The following is a 13,473-nucleotide window of genomic DNA, read 5'->3' as shown; positions in this document are numbered from 1 at the left end:
TTGCCTCCTTACCCACTGCCCTTTTCCCACATTCCTTGTGTGGCATCGATTTCCCCTCCAAGTACCTTCCAGAAGCCAGGAGAATACACCATCAGCAATTGCAGAGGTCTTCTGTCCCACACGGCATGTGGCGGCCATCACCCAGCAAGGCAACCAAGGGGGAGCCATCCCATACCGGCACCTGCTTTGGGGCCTGTCCTCTCCGTTTCTCCGTGACGGGCGCCATGCTTGGCAAGTCACACAGCATGGCTGGCAGAGCCGCTTGACTCATTTTTCTCTACTCCTCCAGCTGATGTGTTTGGAGGAACACATTGCTCTGACAAGGTGACACATCCTGAGAAAGCCCACACTGCTGAAGACATCTTCCTGCTCCTTCTACCAGGAGCACCCAGCGCAATAGCAGTTTGCAGCTCTTTTTCATTCCTCCCCAGTCAAATAAGCTGCAAGCATTTCTGTTTGATTTGCCTTAAAGATATAGAAAAGATGTCAATCGGGAGAGAGGAGCCCTGAAATCCCACATTTCTGAAGGCATCTCATAAACACACAGATGTCAGTAGCGGCACTTGGAAAGAAAGGGCAACTGCTAACCGAGAAACTGTATTAAAAACCTAGTGTGACTGCTGCTCGACAGCAGCAGCATTAGCAGCCTATGTTGCATTCTTCTTTTGGCAGAGGCAACTGCACTTGAATCAGTTGGTTTGGCTCAATTCGTCGTGGAATAATTAAGTTCAGTCCATTCTATTGCATAATCTGGAGTTTCTTCAACCTGCTTGAGTAGTAAAGCACTTTCTTAACCTCATACAGCTCTGGGAGGGGTTATGAACATGAAATTAAGTCAGTGCAAATCTATCAGGAGCCTAAGCAATAAGAGGATGAAGAGAGAAGTACCCATGAGGCGGGGGAAGTCAGCAGCCCGTCTCTGCTTTGATGCCTCTGGCTTATGGAGGAAGGAGAGGAGAAAACCATGTTGTTACACACACTTGAAATGTCCCCAGGAGCCAACACAGTTCCCATCTGCAGAGCACCTCTCGTAAACACTGAGGATTTACCCATCAAACTCAAGTTTGGAAATGTGCCTGGATGTTTCCAAGGAATCTGAGGAAAGATGTTTCTGTTTCTGGACAATCAAAACTATCACATTTCCTGGCTACAGCACGGATCTCTAAACTGAAAAATGTGCAAATGTGTTTTACCAGGAGTGGGCACACCCCAAACAAGTGTAATCGGAGAAACTCTTTTCAGCACTGCTCTATTTACATGTGTTACAGATTGAAGACGAAAATCTTTTCCCCAGTTGCCCTGGCATATAACCGTCAAAGCCCTTGCTAAGTCCCCTTCCAGCTTTGGGCAGTGAGACCAAAGCACCTCTCGGCACCTCTCAGCACCTATTGGCATTACTCACGCTGCGAACCTGGCAGGTGTGTTGGAGGAATAACAGGGGACGGTGTTGGATCAAGATGAGCCTCTTTCATCCGTAAAAAATGATCATACCTCCCTCCCTTGCTCCTCAGAGGGTAATAACACCACACGACTTTGTCCCAGGCACGCTAAAGGACTGTTGTTTGCTCACAGAGATCCACTAACACCCATCCCAGCTATTCACAGCTGCTGAGCAGGTCATACCTAAAGCCAGCTTTACTCTTCAAGTGAATAAAATAACAGATGCCATGAAGAGCAGTTCTTTCAGCCTCATGGTGCAGGTTGCCCCAGGGAGAGCAGAGGGAAGCCCAGGCACGAGTGCGGAAACTTTCCATCACGACCGAAGCAAACGCACAAGGGATGTTTATGGCAGGGGAAAGCATCCTCCAGAGCCATGTTCGGACTGGGGTCTCCCTTGGACAGTGGAGCAGCTGTTCATTGAGCTGAGATTTCTGTCTCGCAAACAGCTCCTTGAATTGCTCTTGGCATTGACTTTTTCCTGTTCAGCTAATTAAAAATCTTTGAGTCATAAGCCCCCATTAGTAATAATTTGCTTTGCACTTCTCCAGTGATTTATGGCTGAGATATCAAAGTGCTTTAGAAACATTAATTAATCCTTCTAATACCCAAGAGACTGATCCACTCTCCGCAACACACCATTGGTGGAGTAAATGTAGGAAATCCCCAGGGTTTACTCCAAACTGCAGGCAGGGAGAGGGAAGAGGAGCAGCATCCGACCCAACGAGCTCGTTTCAGCTGCCTGCCTGCAATCAGAGCTGTGCAGTCAAAATAACGGCACTGATGTGCAGCCACAGCAAGCCCACGGCACGTCCAAGCACTCTGCTTGCCGTTCTTGCTGCTGTCCCTAGATGTCTGGGGCAGGAAGGGGAGCTGCGACACCCCAGCGCTGCTCTGCGGATCACACCAAGAAAGGCATGTGTGGACGAAAGCCGCCTTCACCCAGAGCCCGGCATGTGGCAGTGGCAGGGTCATCGATCAAAGCCGCACTACTTGTGCTAACACATCCAGTTCCCTTGCCGTCCTGCCCATTTCTCCAATCTGCTGCTTGTATAAAGTCGCTTTTTCCTGGCTTGCAGTGCAGACCCAAGGCTGTCTCCCACGCCTGAGATGCCGCTCCAGTCCTTACCAGCGATAGGGATCGTTACCCCCATTGGCTTCGGAGAGGCTTTCATCCTTGCACACACCAATGAGCCATTTGCCACCTGGTGTTGTCCCCGTACTTTGAACGTCACCATAAGACCGTGGGGTGGAGCTGGCCGTGCAGGGTGGTGCCAGAGATGGGGAAAGGTATAAAGGTGCCAGGGTAGATTGCCAGAGATGGGATCTCTGAACGCCTGAGAACTGTCCCGTTTCTGCTTTGCTGTCCCCAGTAAAGCATCGCCTTGACCATGAAGGCAACTGGTGTTTTCCTGCTCCTCTCCCTGGCACTCTGCTGCTACCAAGGTGAGTTCAACGTCTTGCTTAGGAGCCATTTCCTCGCCTTGCTAAATCTGTCGCGTGGGTAGGTGAGTCTGGGAACAGGTCAGCTGGAGCTGGGACCTTGCTGTGGCCCTGGCCAGGGAATACCGGAGAATGCTGCAACGGCCAGCGTGCATTAAACCAGTGGTCTGTGAGAAAAGCCTAAAGGCAAGGCTTTAAAACAATGCCTGGCACCTGCTCCCAAACACGAGCAGACCTGCTGGGCTGACGCTCTTCCTTCAGGGCTAGGATTCGGCCTGGAGCTGCTGATTTCTAGGACAGTGTGATTCTTTTAGAGTGAATAGGTGCTATTCTGGTTTTAAAAAAGCAAACCCAAGAAGGCAGGAAACACATCTACTCAAGGGAAAATGCAGCTCTCACTACCAAAGCCAATGTTTAAGCCAACTGTGTTTTCAAAATGCCATATGGTGCAGAGGGATGAGAAGATGAGCTGTTGCTGCTCTTCAGGTCCTGCTCACCAGGGATTTCAGTGTTAGTGGGTTCATTCAGAACAGGAGGGTGCTTCTGAAACAAGTTCTCCATCATCCTATTTACTGTGAGGCAGTTGCCATTACAGAGCTGTTTGAGCACAAAATCTGGACTCACTTCAGATGAACTGAGCATGTAGTGAGCTAGAGCTCCTGGGTCTGGACCAGTGCTAGTCCAAAGTAAAATACTGAAACATTAAACAGTGTGGCTATCAGGTCCTCAGCACCAAACCATTTCACTCTACAGACCCACTGCTATGGGGCCACACCGGTTGTTAATATAGGTGTAGTCTACATCCTCCATGTAGATGACTTCTGGACCTATAACCACCCAAGGTCGTCTTCTCAGTATTGCCTTTTGCCGAACAAATTCAGGTTGTTTTTCAAAATACACCCACCGCATGTTCCACCCTTGTGATCCTGGCTGTCAGCTCAGGGCCACCTTCTCCATGGAAAAGTCCACCAAAGTCACAGCTTGCTCCCACCAGCTTTGGTGTGAGACCTCAGGGTTCAACCATTTTTCCTTCCAGTAGAGACCTTCAGCAACTTGTCTTTTGCTCTGCTTCCTTGTGGTACAAATCCACTGACACCAGAAAAATCACCCTGGATTTACTCCAGCACCGGTCCAGCATCAGCAGGACTTTCTCAGTTACCCATGAACATGTGATAAGAGATACGAGAGATACGGAAAGCCACCTTTGCTCCCTGGTAGCTGGCAGGGAAAGTCACTAGAAGTGCATCTGGCCTTGACAGGGTCTTGCACCATCACGGTGTTTCTGCCAGTGGAAAGAGACAGATGCAGCAGAGAGGGAGCTGGCTGCAAAATGGGGGAGATCCAAGGGAAGAAATTGTTTCTTCGGACAAAGGTAGTTGAGCAAAGACATACGGTTGTCAGCCTAAAGCATCTTTACTAGGTCCCCCTTGAAACCAGCCTGAATGATGTGTGCTAAGGCATCTTCTCTCTCACTCCTCTTTCTCTAGGAAACGCTGAGATGGGTGGAGCTGCTGGCAAAGGAATAGAGGTGAAAGCTCTTATTTTTGTGTCTCCCAAGGGTATGCCCATCTTTAGTGTGACAGTACTAACCCATGCACTGGGGAGTCAGCATTGCTAAATATAGTGGAGTGAGCTGCTGGGTTGGCAGACCAAAGATGCCAGTGCCTGGAAACCTCCTTCCATCTTCCATCCTCCACAGCAAAATCCCAGTGATGGCACTGGTTTCCCACTGCATTTCCCCACACTTGATGGAGAAAAACTGTTAGTAAAGAGCTAAATACTGCTGTTACCTGCCAAGAGATCAGAGCTCCCCTTACTCTCTGGCTTGCAAGCGCGAGGGCAGGTATTGTTGTGGTATAAAAATAAAAACTGGGAAGAACATGATCAGGCGCTGCCCATGGAGCATTACTTACCCTAAGGGTGTGCAGCAGTGCCAGGTGGAGTTCAGCTGGCCAAGGGACCGCATGGTGACAGCCCGTCCCAGGGTTTCTGGGAGTTCATGGCAGAGCTCTGAACAAGGGTGGGATGGGTTACCAAGATATACAAAATATGCAGTTCCCTGTGAATGCAAAGCTCCTTTAGTAAATTGGAAGCTTGTTTAACATTTTCAGCATTGCCCTTTTGTGTCTGCAGGCAGCTTGTGGCAATTATGACCTAAGAAAAGGTTGTACAAAGATCTTCGACCCCGTTTGTGGCACAGACAACCTCCTATATGGCAACGAGTGTCTGTTGTGCTTTCAGAACCTGTGAGTATCTGGACCTCCTGCAAGTCTAAGTATCGTGGAGATGAGGGCTACTACATATGCCTGGGATTTCCTAGAAAGAAAGCTGTTTGCATGCAGCTGGGTGGAGCATGGGCAGGGAGCCCAGCACATCTGGCATGAATCTGGCCTCCTGCACAGATGCTGCACCCGCTGCTCTGAGCATGTGGACTCCGTCTGCGAAACAGGTCTGTTGTGTGCGGCTCACAGCACACAAGCTGCCCACAGGCAGGGACCGCATGGCCAAAATCTCCCCACACCTGCAGCTGCCAAGCTGCAGCCATTGCTTGGACTGTGCTGGCGGGTGTCCAGGAACTCAGACAAATGGCAAAGTCCTCAAAGTCTGCCCAGATCTAGCACGCAGGCAGAAAAATATTTTTCCAGGTGACCTCAGATGTGTGGTGGCTGAAGAAAAAGCATGGGTTTTCACCCCAGCAATTTATAGCTGAGCTCTGCTTTCTGTCTTCACTGCATATAAAAGGATATAATTTGCTCTGGGTATTTTTAAGAATGAGCCTTATATTTAATCTGCGCTGGTGCCAGATTGCACCGTCTTAGCAGAAGGCCAGGTCCAAATGCTAGCGATGTCTCTGGCAAGACTTGTCTCATTTCATCTGGCTTGGGCCCTAGGTAATTTTGAGTATATTTATACATTGGAAGCACTCTGTGTCAGACAAGTGAAGGTATTACTTCCAACTCAATGCTATTAGGTCATTCGAAAATCTCTGTTGGGAAGATTGAGTCTTATCTGTAGCCAGATGCCACAGTCTGTGGGGCAAAGGGAGCTTCACCCTTGACTTTGCCTGGTGGAGGCAGGGATTTTTGGTGATCAGGCTCACACACCCATCTGCCATCAGTAGAGATATCTCTAACAGAAGCTCAAATTCCAGCTTTTCTATCCCTGGATGAATGGGCTTGTGGACCTAAATTCTGCTTTTAGGAGCATTGCCTCCCAGCTAACTCTGCAGTAGCATGGAACAGAGTCCAGATCACCAGGAAAAAGAGACCGGATAAGAACCATTCGCCTGGTTGTCCCCTCTTTCCTTCATTAACCCAGGCGGCTGCCTCATATTCTGCTCCTGGCCTGCTCAGATGCTGGTTTTACATTTTAAGGGTGAAGACAATGCAGTCAGGCAGAGACATGCTGAGTGGGATGTCCTGAAGGAAGGCGCCATGGCTAATGACCCAGCGGCATGGCAGGGCAGTAATGACCATGCTGGAAGCCAGCAGCCCAGCACCAGCTGTCAGCTGTATTGTGCAGCAGATGGGGGTGGGAGGTTCATCAGACACAACATCATTAGAGCTTTGGCCATGAACCAAAAGCAGGGTAAAGACAGCGAGGAAGGCTTCAAAGCCAGCTACGCAGGGAGCAAAGTGGCATCAAGGATGCTACATCCCCCTGGTGCGGAGCATGGCTTCGGAGGGGATGGGACACCTCAGCGATCACAAGAAGGAAAGTCTGGTGTACAGTAAAGAAAAAGACTGAGCCAGTGGTGCATTCAGAGCCAGCCAGGAGTCAGGAGAGCGAAGCGATGGATGAGAAGCTGGTGCTGGCACCCACCTTGTGTCGACAGGCGCTGCATCCCTGGGCTTCTTCAAACTCCCATTTGTGCAAGCTCTCAGCAGCTGCAACTGCAAACGTGCTGCTCCTGCAGGTCAAAGCCCTGAGCCTTGCAGCTCCCCTGTAATGCTCCCAAGCAAAGAAGTTTTGGGGTTACGAACAACAGCCATTTGGTCTCCCAGTCAGGGTGATCTGAGCCAGGCACCAGACCTTTGAAGCTGCCTGGTGCCAAATGCCTCAGGGTAGAGATGAATGGAGTGTCATCATCTATGAAGCTTTGGTCCATGGGGAAAGTCAGGTAGCTCAGAGGTTGGATGAAGCGTTATTTGCAGTTTTGTGTGTTCAACCAGTCTGACAAGAGCTGGAGGCCTGCAAGGAGTCTGGGAATAACTGCTGTGAGTGAGAGCATCTGGCGAGTCCCTGCGGCAGCGGTGCCTCACTTGTCGCCTTTGGTCACTTCACTGTGACCAGTGTGCAAAATGCTTTTTGCAAAACGCAAAACAGCTTGAAAATCATTTTACCAGTATTTGTCTATGCACCTGAGAAATGGGTTTGTCTTTCCAAAGAGGAGAACATCATGATTCCATGTGAAAATGGAACAATTCAGAGTAATTAGGTCCACTGCTGGGAAAAAAATAACAATAATTTTTTGCAGGTGCCGCCTTATTATTTTCCTCAGTTTTGCTGCAGAAGCAATCAAGAGGGGAAGCTGGGAGCAGGCCCAAGCCCAAGCAAGACACAATGGCAGGCATTTGTCTTTAAAAATCTACAAAACAAAGTCATAACCTTTATCGTCTGCAGCCAGACAGGCATTAGAGGTGTCTTAGTGCTGTCCTACAGCACAGAGGTGAATTATTCTGCCAGGAAGTGTCAGGAAGCGCCAGCTCTTGAGGTTATTGGAATTAATTAACGCATGTCCATGGTAACCCTGAACTCCCTGTCGAGTATATGTGGCCTTACCTACTGTAAATAACACTTAAATGATGATTTAAGCAGTATTTTCCTTTTTTTCTTTCTTTCTTTGTCCTCTGAGCCAGGCTTTTCTGTGTCTCAGGGACCTGAAGGCATCCTCTAGCATTTTTAATGTCTCTTCCAGGCAAAGAAACACTAATGTGCGCATAAAGAACAGGGGAATGTGCCAAAAGCCCTCGCCATGCTCCAAGTTCGCTCAAAACTAAAAGGCACAACCATCCTGGAGAAGACAGCACAAAGCTGTCCCTCACCTATACAAACTAACTCCTAATAAAATGGAAGCATTGCCATGTCTTGCACTGGGATTTCTTACACACACAGCAGACCCCTTTCCCTGACCTCACTGACGTTTAAAACACCTTCCTGAAAAATACGTTTTGTTTTGGTAATGTCCATAAAGAGCTGTGAGCAAATTACTGACAGAGCCCCCAGGACAAGGCTAGGATATGCCCAAGGAGAGAGCCAGGCTTCACAAGGAGGCTCTTTTTTGCATCAAGGATTTCGTTTTCCTTTCCTAAACTTCCAGCATCCAAGCAATATGAGATTTTAGCAGTCTCATGACTTGCAGTTACATTTGTTAAATACAGGGCATTAAAGCCCTTTCTCTACAGTCTTTGCCAGGAGGAAGAGTCCAACAAGCCATCACCAAGCTGACCTGTCTCCAGCCTTGTCCATGTGCCAGTGCCCCATCCCACAGTTCCTGGGCACCGAGAGCCATCAGCCTCAGACTTGTCCCGCAGGACCCAGCTACCCAGTGCCTCGGAAAAACAAAAAAAGCTCCATTTCTCTAGGCAAAAATCTGTTTTTTTCCTCTAGTGGCCTTGGTAAGCTTTGCTGCTCGCACGCCATGCCCGGGGCCCAGGGCTGCGGGCTCGGCCGGGAGGGCAGATGCGGTGCCCGGCGCAGCGGGACGCGGGGTGCGGGACCCCGGGTGGAGAAAGGGAGGAGGTTTCGGCACTGGAGGCCGCTGTTGCTCCGCCGGAGCCGGTGCCGACGCCGGAGCCGAGCCCACAGCTGGAGCCGAGCCCACAGCTGGAGCCCGCAGCTGGAGCCCGCAGCTGGAGCCCGCAGCTGGAGCCCGCAGCGGGCAGGAGGCGGCGGCGGCCGCGGGGTGGCTCGGCCGGGGCAGGCGGGCCCGCAGCGGGATGTCGGTGCTGCTCTTTCCAGCCCTGCAACGAGGCTGAAAGCCGCTGAGGTGGGGTAGCCGAGGCGCTCAGCGTCCCCACGTCCCTGTGCCTCACCCCCTCGGGGACCCACGGGCAGGTATGCAGGGACCTCATGTGCCGGCTCGGGGGGGGTTGCAAGGACACGAGTGGCCCCAGAGGGTCTGCCCGCAGGTCCTGTGCTGGAGGGATGTCTGCCTGGCACTGGCACAGCCCTGCCGGCTCTTGCCAGAGAGCTAGGCTCTCTGCTGCTTGTGCCCAAGGACTGTCACAAGTAACCCCAACCAGCCGGGGACAGAGCAGTCAAGGCTGGGGGTTGAACCCTCTTGGGGTTCCCCATGAGTTATAGCCCTTGAGGAAACGGCTATTTGTGTTTTGGGCAAACCAAATGCTTTATTCTCAGCAAATCCTGACCTTCATTTTGGTTAGAAAGATGCATTTGAGCCCTCTTTATGTTCCTTGAAGAAGTGGCTGAAACATGAAAAAAAATGCATGATCAAGCTGAGAGAAAGTTCTAGTGCTCACTTAAAATTTCCAATGCAGCCAAATGCAACTGGGGGGGGGAGGCAGCACAGGCTCCTCTTCTCAGATCTGCCAACAAGTCTGTCTGCGGTCGAGGGAGGGATGAAAAACAACTCACTTTGCCTGTATGTAAAATTAATGCACTAAAGGTGGTAGCCTCAAATAAGCTTGGGACTGTAAATTGCCTTGACATCTTTGCAAAAGGGGATCCTGGAATTATGCCTCCCGCAGGTGGGATATTTGTGATTCTGCTGCATCACAAGAAATGGAGCATATCTTTTACCTGGAGAGGTCTCTGCAAGTGGGGCTGACAGGAGGGGAGGCTGAGCCTCCTCATGCCATTCACTTCCTGCTCTTGGACTTTGTGGTGCGGCTAAACCCAGCTTAGCTCTAAACTCATCCAAGTTGGTTTCTTCCACCCAGACAATACAGGAGAGGTTGCACCGAGGCCAGCTTAAGTCAAGAAAAACATCTTTCCTGCCCATGTCATTTCTGGGAAACATCACCCAGCATTAGCCAAGAGCATTTCTTCGATGAAGTGAGGTGCTGATTGAGCTTACAAAACAGCAGGTCGCGTTGACTGGATAGTTGAGTGCAGGCTGCATCTCCCCAGGCGCTGTTCTGATGAGATCTAGCATTCCTGCTAAATGTCAGCCACATCCATTCCACAGCAAGGTCCACATCAGGCTTGAGATGATGGGAAGCAGCAGGTCAAGGGCCACCCTGTAGATACCACACATCAGGCAGAACCAGCAGCAAGTTACCAGGAGGGAACAGTTCTTGTCCATATTCCAGTTTTGGTTTGAACAAGTGCAAATCTGAGGAAGCTTTAGCAGGTGCAAAGGTGTTTACTGACCCCTAGACTGGGTTTACTTTTATTTATAGGAGAGACATCCTCAAAAGCCAGCCTTCTGCCCCCATAAAGGTTCTTCCCTGAAGCTGAGGAGGGGAGCACTTCATCTCAGCTGCTCCTTTGCCATCTGATCGCTAGCAGAGCCTGGAGCCATCCTGCCAGCAGCCAGCATGACTTTTCTGCGACACCAACTTGCTTCCCCGTGTCTCCGTGATGCTGCTTCTAGTGCTGGCGAGCTGGCAGGGATAGGGCAAAAGGGAAAGTGATGGGAGGAAGGGGAACGGCTTCAATTCTTCTTTTCTTTGTCTGCCTAAGTAGCTGCAGCCTTTCAGGCCACCTTCCGAGGGCAGAGCTTCTGGCAGTGGGTGTTTGGGAGAACCCTGCATGCATTTTAAACGATGCAACTGGGGAAAAACTGTTCACAGGCACAGGGTGGGCGAGGAGGACCCCGGAGGATGGTACAAACTGGGGGAGGGGGGGTCAGCATTTACTGCCTGGGAAAGCGTGGGCACGGAGCAACGCAACGCCTGCCCCACTGCAGCACTGCTCAGAATAACAAGTGTTGAATGACAAAGGGGGAAAACGCCAAAAATAAGCGCGCTGGTTGCGGCAGCCGGGGCTCCGCAGAGAGCAGGATACCCACGCGCCCAGCCGCACGCCAGCTCCCAGCCTGCCTGCCCTGGGGAGCACCAGCACGTCCACAGGAGGAGCAGGCGGTTTGCAGGAGGCAACGCTACCCCTCGCGTCCTCCTCTCCCTCCTCCCGCCACCCAGGGGCCATCTCTCCTGCACTCCTTCCGCCAGGATTTGCTGTTTAGGTGGAAGCTTTTCAAAGCGGGGCTGTATCCTGCTCCGTGCCTCCAAAGCAGCCTCAGGTACTGCCAAGCCTTAGGAATGTCACAAGAGTGATGAAAACCAGACAGCTGAGGATAGATGGCCCAGGGGAGCATTTTCTGATGAGAAAACCATGTTTCTTTAAAATTGAGACTTTTCTGCCAGTGAAAATTCTGGTAAAATTCAGCTGGGGAAGCCCCTCTCCCTCCACCTCCTGGAACACTTTACTGAAGCTCCTGTCTGGGAGGGAGTATCTATTTCTATTGCCGGTAGCATTTGACTTTATAATGTCGTGATAGCAAACTGTGAAGTCAGGATTAGAACTGGACCCAGGGACTTTAGTGACATGCAAGGTCGCAGCTGAAAAGCAGCTCTGGATTTCTGTTGGTTTCAAAACATTCCTGGTTTCAAGCCGGTTTGGAAGAGGCAGCATTGGCACGCCTTTGCCTGCTGAAGCCTTCCCCGGCCTTTCTCCGCTAAGAAGGCTTCTATTTTAGCCACATTTTCAACATCAGATTTGTTTTTCTAGTCTGGAAATAAGCAGAGCCTTCCTCGGATTTGCTGCAGCTCCCCCAGGGCACTTTCCATGGGGTGTGTTCAGTTCCAGGAGACTTTTCTGGGGGGTGGAGCTGAATTAAATGCAGTTTTGGCTGGTTAGCAGAGAGGGCTTCCCTTTGCAGACACCCCACGGGAACCCGCCTGCGGCCGGTGAAAGGCTCCGCGTGTGCTACGCTGCTGCCACGTGCGGCCTCCTGGATCTGGCCATTTGCAACGGGTGCAGACAGCGGTATACCCGTGCCCAGCGCAGAGCAGAGGTCCAGAACCTGCTCCCCTTTTCAGGTCAGGTCAGGTCTACATAACCGCTTCAAGCTGCTGCTGTTGTTGCAACCCCAACAAGAGACGTCAGGAGTACCAGCAAATGCAAACAGTTTTATCATCGTGGAGAGACGGCTGCCCAGCACAGAGCGGCAGCACCACCATGTTAGAGGGCTACGATGCCAAGCTGGAGGCCAGAGAAGGAAATACCAATTGGTCCTAGCCAAGTAGGAAATGATAGTGTTAACTCTTTGCAAAGCAAAAGTTTCACTGAAATGGAAGGATGCTTTTAAACTGCAAATTTCCTTCCATCTAAACCACAGCTCAGGCCACCTAAGGGAAAAGCTGTCCTTGGCAAATGTATGGGAATGAGCTGGAAGTGGCTCTGTACCGATACGGACTGTCCACAGGGCTTAGCGGGGTTGTAGCAGGATCATCACTAAATAAGAGAGTAGACACTTCTCACTTGGCGGGCTGAAAGCACTGTGAGAACCACAGACATGGAGCAAATAGCCACAACCAGAGCTGCAAATTTGAAGCGGGATCTCAGCCTTTGCTTTCTAATGTCTGTGAGCTGTTACAGACAAGTCAAATGACAGTAGTAGTTTGTATTTCTCTCTCTCAAACCACAGTAAGCTTCCAGGAATCGGGAGCATCCAAAGTGCTCTGCAGCCAGGGCAGACAGCACAGCAACCCTGCCAGTGTTGCCACACTACTTTTCTGGCCTTTGTCCTGCATCAGGCACACTCCACTTACAGCAAGGGACAGGAGGGGCTAGAGGAGCCAACTCCACTCGGTGCCAGCTCGTGGAGCTGGATTCCTCCTGCTCTGCACACTGTCAGAGACCTCAGGGCGCTGTGGGTAGATCTGACGCTGAGAAGTTCTGCTTCCTTGCAGCTAAGCAGCGCAACTCCTGGCAAGCTCCCAGACGGAGGTCCTGTCCTTCACCTGCGCCAGAACAATAACCTGTTGCTGTAGCACGGCTCAGCAGGGCTGGATTGCAGGCTCTTTCCAAAACCTTACGCGCTTTACTAGTGAAAGGATACCGCACACAGAAAATCGCGTGTGGTTTAAACCCCAACAAGGGCTGTTGGTCTCTGGGACAAAGTCAGGTCCTTCCCAGCACATCCCAACATGAAAGCATCTGACGATCCATCCCCACACCCGCTTGGCAGGGTGCTGGGAAGCTCTCCTTCGCTGGCAGACAGTGCTAATGTGGCTTGAAGCCACAAAGACATTAAGTCAGCGCAAGTGTCCAGCTTGCAGGTGGCATCCCTCTCAGGGACCAAGGTCTGATGCATTAATCAGAGACCCTCTATCAGCCCTCTACCCTGAAGTCAGCAGCTGTACAGGGGAAGGAAAAGAGCAGCCTTCCCTAGACACCCTAGAGCATGCTGTGGGGACTGTGCCCCCACCAATGTCCTCACAGGCGCAGAGGGTGTTTAAGTGCAGCAGTAGGATGCCAAGTCCTGAAAGCAAAATCCACCTAGGACACCTCAAGTTGGGCCCTCTAGGGGCTGAAACATGGTGGGGAAGAAGGAGCCGAGGCAGGACTGAAGCAGTAGGCAAGGCATGGCTGGGGCAGAGAAAGGCGTCCCACAACCCTTGCACC

The 13,473-nt window shown here is 51.2% G+C and overlaps 1 protein-coding gene across 1 annotated transcript; it reads left to right on the top strand.

The window, feature by feature from the left end:
* Positions 1 to 2,828: 2,828 nt before the first annotated feature.
* Positions 2,829 to 7,880, top strand: SPINK1 (serine peptidase inhibitor Kazal type 1; the record flags this gene model as incomplete). Its single annotated transcript, XM_082006462.1, has 4 exons — positions 2,829 to 2,883; positions 4,368 to 4,408; positions 5,014 to 5,126; positions 7,799 to 7,880. 4 exons carry the CDS (start codon positions 2,829 to 2,831, stop codon positions 7,878 to 7,880), a joined length of 291 nt encoding a protein of 96 aa, XP_081862588.1.
* Between the last annotated feature and the right edge of the window lie 5,593 nt (positions 7,881 to 13,473).

This window comes from Phaethon aethereus (genome assembly GCF_964289735.1).
Source record: "Phaethon aethereus genome assembly, chromosome: 14".
NCBI lineage: Eukaryota > Metazoa > Chordata > Aves > Phaethontiformes > Phaethontidae > Phaethon > Phaethon aethereus.
This window is presented reverse-complemented; position numbering and strand designations above follow the sequence as displayed.